The following is a 7,883-nucleotide window of genomic DNA, read 5'->3' as shown; positions in this document are numbered from 1 at the left end:
TATTTATAAATACTTGCACCTTCTTGTTATTGGTTGTAATAGTTGTCGAAGTTTCAGCTTCATACAGCAGAACTGTGTTGACGTTCGTATTGGAGATTGTCATTTTGATATTGGTTGAGAAACAGTTGTTTTGAGTTCCATATATTATTCGATAGTAGGAATGTTGTTGTTGCTTTGCCAATCCTCACCTTTACGTCTGCATCCGATCCACCTTGTTCATTGATACTTCTTACCAGGTATATGAAGGATTCTACATCTTCCAGTGTTTCACCATGAAGTATAATTAGTATAGTTGGTGTTCTCTGTGTTGTATTTGAGAACTTTAGTTTCCCTCTTTTATATATTGTGGCCTATTGATGCAATCTTAACTTTTACAATATAAAAACGATATCATTACATTATACATGAATAGAGTACATAGGTCACAAATGATAACAATATATTAATCAATTAACAAAAATAAATCCATTCTACTCACTTTGTACCATTAAATTAATTAATCCATGTTCAATTCCTATTGAATTTGTTAATTCACATAAATAATTACCTTGAAATTGAAGAATAATTAAAAATTCAATGAATTGTTTTAATACATAATAATCCCAATTATATGGAATGAATTGATTAGGATATTCATGATTTAATTGATTCATTATTTTATTGAATGAATTCTTTATATATAATATAATTGAATTGAATTGAAAATTTAATGATGTTATAATTTTCCATAAACCAAATTTATTTTTAATTAAATAATTATTTGTCCATTGTTTTAAAAGATTTTGATCAATCATTATATGTTTATTTAAATCATTTATTGTTTGATCACTTTGAAATAACCATTGAACATCAGATGTTAAACTGGATAGAAATGTACAATTCATATTATTATTATTATTACTATTATTATTATTATTATTATTATCAGGAATTATATGTATAGTGTATTCTAAGAAATTTTCAATGTTATCTTGTTGATGAGTTGTGTTTTGTTTTAATAAATGAACATTTTCAAATTTAAGAATCATTTTTTCATTTGGTCTATTTATTAAAACAGGTTTACCTAATGAATGATGTAAAGAAAAAAAACAAAAAAAAAGAAAAAAAGAAAACAGAAAAAATAAATAATAATAAATTGATACCGGGCATACCATCGACATTCCGCACGCTTTTAAAATTATCAGCAGACAAAAAAGTACGACTGCTCTCCGTTTTGCTGAAGTGATCGTGATAAAAAAAACTTAGACCGGATTTATGTATTCAAAAAGAGACATTAGTAAACTTATTATATTACCTTGGTAATCCGTTTTTATTGTTTTTATTGTTCTTTTTTTTGGTTATTTGTGTTATTTCATCGAATTATTTATTTTTAAAATATTTATTGTGTTATGTTCCCCCACCCCATTACCGAATTCTTAAACCAATTTTTCATTCACACATTTCCGTCCACTTACCCTCTTAAATTATGTTAACTTTTCAAATTCTGTTCAATTATTACGTAACCTATCTTATCACTGTTTAATTCCATGAAACCTTCACTACTTCTAAAATTAGCACACAATTTATGAACTCCACTCAACCATTATACCACCCACCCTGAATTGATTCCGTAATTCCAACACCAATTAACCTCTGACCCGTTCTTGCTTATATATATATATATAGCTATTATTGTAAACCTTTGTCATTCCAATCATTTACATTCATCATTTACATTGTTTCACATTATTTCTTATCTCAATGTAAAATTCTATTACATATTTGGATGTAAGCAACTGACGACAAACCACGAAGTATAGTGAATTCATATTATTCTGCATCAATAGTTGTTCATGCTTTATTTAAATAAATTCTTCTTTTTGTTTTTGATGGAGTTTTGTTCTCTGAGCTGGATGGTTTGGTCGTGGAGCTTTCATCGTTCTTCTGAACGACATCATCAGCACAAACTTCAGATAGAAGTGAAGTGTTCGAATTTCTCCATATGTGTTTCACAGCTTGTTCTGTGCACCTCGATGTTGATTGGTTCTTGTTGACCTTAAATTTATCATTGTTTACTTCTTTGTTTTGGTTGTGTCTCCCATTGGTTTGATTTTTGTTCCCATATTTATGCATGGTTTTCCTGATTGGTTGATAAATTGGATTGATTTCAATATGTTTGTTGATTGCTGATTGACCTGAGTGCCAGGCTTCTAGAAATTCTCTGGTGTTTTTGGAGTTTCCTCTGTCTAAGATTTCTACATTTTCCCAATCGAATGAGTGTCCGTAGTTATCCACGTGTATTGAAATAAGTGAAGAAATATCATGGCGTTTGACTGCTAATTGATGTTCATGTAGGCGTAGGTGGAGGGGACGTCCGCTTTGTCCGATGTAGTGTTTGTCGCAGTTGGTACAGTTTATTTTGTAGATAATGTTTGATTTGTTCTCCTTTGTTATTTCATCTTTTGGTTTGCATAAGATTGATTGTAGTGATTTTGTTGGTTTGTGTGCCACACCTATCCCGAAGGTTTTCAGCAGTCTCGTTGCAGTTTCTGATATTCCTTGTATGTACGGTAGGGTGATCCTTTTACTGATTTTTGTGCCTGACTTGGGTTGTGATGCTGTGTGCCGTTGTTGCTTTTTGATAAAGTTGATTGGGTAGTCGTTCTTTTGAAATATGTCCTTCAGGTATTTCTCTTCATTTCTTCGTGCTGCCAGTGTGCTGCAGTGTGTCCTCGCCCTCTTGAACAATGTGTGTACGCAGTTGATTTTGTGAGCCCTTGGGTTGTTGCTGTTGTAGTTGAGAATTTGATCTGTATGGGTTGGTTTCCTATATACTTGAGTTTCCAGTTTTCCTGTATCAGTTCTAGTGATCAATATATCCAAAAATGCTAGTTGGTTGTTTGACTCCTGTTCCATTGTGAACTTGATGTCATTGAAAACGTTGTTGTTGGAAAACACATACAAACTGATCAACAACGTTTTCAATGACATCAAGTTCACAATGGAACAGGAGTCAAACAACCAACTAGCATTTTTGGATATATTGATCACTAGAACTGATACAGGAAAACTGGAAACTCAAGTATATAGGAAACCAACCCATACAGATCAAATTCTCAACTACAACAGCAACAACCCAAGGGCTCACAAAATCAACTGCGTACACACATTGTTCAAGAGGGCGAGGACACACTGCAGCACACTGGCAGCACGAAGAAATGAAGAGAAATACCTGAAGGACATATTTCAAAAGAACGGCTACCCAATCAACTTTATCAAAAAGCAACAACGGCACACAGCATCACAACCCAAGTCAGGCACAAAAATCAGTAAAAGGATCACCCTACCGTACATACAAGGAATATCAGAAACTGCAACGAGACTGCTGAAAACCTTCGGGATAGGTGTGGCACACAAACCAACAAAATCACTACAATCAATCTTATGCAAACCAAAAGATGAAATAACAAAGGAGAACAAATCAAACATTATCTACAAAATAAACTGTACCAACTGCGACAAACACTACATCGGACAAAGCGGACGTCCCCTCCACCTACGCCTACATGAACATCAATTAGCAGTCAAACGCCATGATATTTCTTCACTTATTTCAATACACGTGGATAACTACGGACACTCATTCGATTGGGAAAATGTAGAAATCTTAGACAGAGGAAACTCCAAAAACACCAGAGAATTTCTAGAAGCCTGGCACTCAGGTCAATCAGCAATCAACAAACATATTGAAATCAATCCAATTTATCAACCAATCAGGAAAACCATGCATAAATATGGGAACAAAAATCAAACCAATGGGAGACACAACCAAAACAAAGAAGTAAACAATGATAAATTTAAGGTCAACAAGAACCAATCAACATCGAGGTGCACAGAACAAGCTGTGAAACACATATGGAGAAATTCGAACACTTCACTTCTATCTGAAGTTTGTGCTGATGATGTCGTTCAGAAGAACGATGAAAGCTCCACGACCAAACCATCCAGCTCAGAGAACAAAACTCCATCAAAATCATCCACCTGAGCTACAAATCTTCTCCACCATCTTCTTTTTGTCCAACTATTTACAATGATCAAGTACATAGAAATGTTTGAATTTGTAAGAACTATTTGTTATACTGATATGTCTTGTCGTTTAATGCTACTTGTTATGTTTGATTGTTGTGTTGGAAACAGTTATCATTTAATACTTGAAATAAGGGATCTGTACAGTTTTCACGACGCGAAAGTATGTACACAAAACTGGTACAAGTGAAAATTTATTAACTCCCGGAACACGACGACAACGATGATGACGTCGACCCTAGTCGAAAATATACTTATCTACGTATTGATTGTACATACACTACAATAATCAGCACATACATTCATAACGTTAAGTAGATCTAAGATTTGAATGATGTTATTTCTTGAATTGCATACTTTGAATAACTCAAATAATTACAAAATGAGTTACTTATTAAACTAAAAGATCAAAATAATAGACAGTATTCAATATATGTGTTATTTTTATAACAAGCGAAAACTATAAGTCGATGTATGCAAATCAACAGACTAGAACAATATGGATATAATATAAAAAAAGAGAGGCAGTTGTAACAGAAATATGACTATAAAGATGGAAATCAGCCGTTGAGTCACTGAAAATTAGAAAGAATAGAACATCTATCGTCCCACTTTGAAACTCTAGAACAGTCAACAGTTAATTTTCGATGATCACCGAAAAAAATTTGATATCATTTGCTCAATCATGTTTGGTAATGTTGATGGGTACTACATAGAAATCTTAAAATATGTAAAATAACGATTATTTGACACATAGATTTGGAAGCGGTATCTATTTATGATAAAAGGGAAACTTCAAACCATACAGATCTTTCATCAAAAATATCTTCGTAAATAGCAATACTAGCGAGAATAAATTAATTTAAAATGATTCTAATGATGTGAAAAGAGAGGCCATAGATAAAATTGAGACAGAATCAGAGATAAGCATTTATAGTAATAGAAATAATTTTCAATATCTAACTGTCAAGCTAAAACATGAAATTACTGTAAACAATTATTCTCAGTTGATTTTTTTGTTGAAAATATTTTTTTCTTAGCAACATCTGATATCAAATTGGTTTTATCAGATCAGATTTTCCCTAAATTATGGATTATGTTAGAAAATAGGTCGGAGAATTTTGACATTGGCTCGTTGATTTTCCAGCATATGGTTTATTTCAATGACCACATTCATAATAAGTTTTACTTAACATAGTTAGAGTAATGAGAGTATGTTTGGTGACCGTAGACAGAAGAATCTTACTCATAATTTATGGCAGTTGAATTGTTTGAAAACAACTGTTATAATTAAGGAGCATTGAAAAATGCTGATTTATTTTGATCCCTAAGGTTTCTCCATAAGAAATGAGTTTACAGCATGTGGTTCAAAAGTGACTCATTCCAGTCACTTAGTTTTAACATGAAGAGTTTGACACTTAGAGCAGAGGATAAACATCCATCATCCTCTATTGCTAAACATATAATTGAAACAGGTCACAAGATTGATCTAAATTCAGCTTTTGTAGTGCTGTATAAAAGTGTAAAAGGGCGTATACTAAGGTTCATTGAAGCCTTAGCCATACGAAAATTCAAACCCCCTTTATGTGTTCAAAAACAGTTTGTTCTAACCTTAAACCTACCCTGGTAATATTGACTTATTATCCAGAGTGATTAGGTTTCAAATTGTGTTCACATTATTATTATTATTACTCTTATCATTATCCTTATCTCCTCTTACCCGTTTCCTGTCTAGTTGACCTTTTATTTTTGTATATAAATGCTCTTAACAAGTATATGTGTGACCAGATTGTTCGAAATGTATTGCGCTAATATATCACATAGTTCTGATAATCTTCGTCTTCTCATTGCATTATCGAAACTTAGAAAACAAATTCTTCGAAGATCACCGAATGTTGTTAGATGAGGCATGAGACTTTTAAATTATATATACAGTTTAATTTCATAAACTAACAGGTAGCATATTTGATCAGAGGGAAACTCATATATCGTTGGAGTCATCAGTAGTTTTTTTGGCTACATTAAAACATTATAGATTTAAAAAGGAAGAATGTGTTTGTAAAATCTCAGGAGTGAATTTGGAGTAAATCCAACGTTTCGCCTGGCAATATGGTCCAACCTTTTTCAAGGAAATATAATCAAACATCAAAATTATCGAATATGAATAGGTAGGTGTTTCTACGGTTTACTATTTACTGAATAAGTCATCCAATCAACGTTAACAATGTTTAAAGTAGGTATTTACATTCGTGTGTAAGAGACATATGGTGTGAAAGGAAAAATGTTAAGATAACAGATTGTGTGCATATTTGTATGAGAAGAAGAAATTTCATTCATTATATATTGTCTTCGGTCAGTGAATATTAAGAAGACATAATTTTTATATATGATATGAATCAAGAAAGGTCGCAGCATGCATTAAATGAAGATAAATAAACAAGATAAAAGAATGATTTCAAAGAGGACCAGATTTTACATATACATTCTTCCTTTTTAATGTCTCACATTATCTCGGCGCCCCAATACTGTGAAATTATTCGATCAACTTTAGACGAAAGTTCTTATTTATTACAGATTTAAATCGACTAATACTGAGTAGAAGATAACATTACATCAGCTTGTTTGTGTGGGTCTCCCTACAGCCACATCTAATTTACTTTATATGTCATGCATAAGATTTTCCGGCTCATGAACTTGTTTTTGAGTGCCAACCTTATTTAGAGATTCTTATCTCGACTTGAGACATTATTCCAAAATAAAATTTATTCTTTAAAATAAATTTAAGCCATTACAAATGATTTGAAAAACGATGCCGGTATAAATCAAATTATTTCAGAGTCATGTATTTGATTAAATTGGGTTCTCTGAGCTAGATGTTTTGATTGCGAATCATCATTGTCATTTTGAACTACATCATCAATGCAAACTTCATGAAGGTGAGCGTTCAGCTGTTTGGCTATCAATAAGTGTTTAATATTATATACAGTGTTGTATAGTTACATATAGGAAGACTATAATCTCTTGAATTAGATTCAAAGAACCATAACGAATTTATTCGCTGGAATCTCAAGTGTGTCGTATGAAGAAAGGTTGGCAAAGCCGCGCCCATGTCCCTCATCACACAGAAGGGTCAGTGGTGACCTGATCAAAGTATCTAAGTTACTAAATAGTAAATTCCGGTATAACGCCACTCAAATTTTCTTGCCTTCTAGGATAACAAATTTACAATGGCCTACAAAAATTTAAATACCACAAAACCAAATACTTTTCAACCAACTAACCGCTAACCAGTGAATCCCTCTTCAGTAATTAAAATTAAAATGACAAAATCTAAACTATGATAATCAATGGCCTCCAAAATGAAGAGCTATCTTTGAATTGAATGCTAAACAAGGATGAAAGTATGAGAAAGGAACGTAATTCTAAATACCCATTTCATTGTCGGATAAACTTATCATTTGAAATCTTTGATACATGATATCCCAAGAACACTGACTTTAAGATCTACTTATGAGAAAACAAAAAAAAGACAATGATGAATAACACTGGGAGTATAAAACAGGTAATATGCATAGGGAGATATGTCGAAATTATTGAGTGTTATTGGTATCACGAATCGAACTAAGTTAGACAACCAATGAAAGCCAGGGAACTCTGGACAGCTATTTCATTTTACTACGAGCCTCCTTAAGGCCAAGTATCTATGATTCCCTCAATGTTGTGAATTCATTGAAATCAAACAAGTACATCATCAAATGGCAGCTCAGTAGTTTAGCAGTTAAGCGTTCTCCACAAAACTGAAGGTCCTGGGTTCAATT

General features: G+C 32.5%; 1 protein-coding gene across 1 annotated transcript in view; it reads right to left on the bottom strand.

Annotated features, from left to right (window-relative positions):
* Positions 1-470: 470 nt before the first annotated feature.
* The window catches only part of IGCM-1_3 (CD80-like C2-set immunoglobulin domain), a gene marked incomplete at both ends in the record, with an annotated part of 29,609 nt that continues 22,196 nt past the window's right edge, over positions 471-7,883 (bottom strand). The window contains one exon of the mRNA XM_051218588.1: positions 471-1,063. Coding sequence (XP_051075232.1) covers positions 471-1,063 — 593 coding nt within the window. The remainder of the gene's footprint in view (positions 1,064-7,883) is intronic.

The sequence above is a fragment of the Schistosoma haematobium genome, chromosome 1 (assembly GCF_000699445.3).
Source record: "Schistosoma haematobium chromosome 1, whole genome shotgun sequence".
In the NCBI taxonomy this organism is placed as follows: Eukaryota; Metazoa; Platyhelminthes; class Trematoda; order Strigeidida; family Schistosomatidae; genus Schistosoma; species Schistosoma haematobium.
The sequence above is the reverse complement of the archived record's forward strand: the minus strand, read 5'-3'. Positions and strand labels throughout refer to the sequence as shown.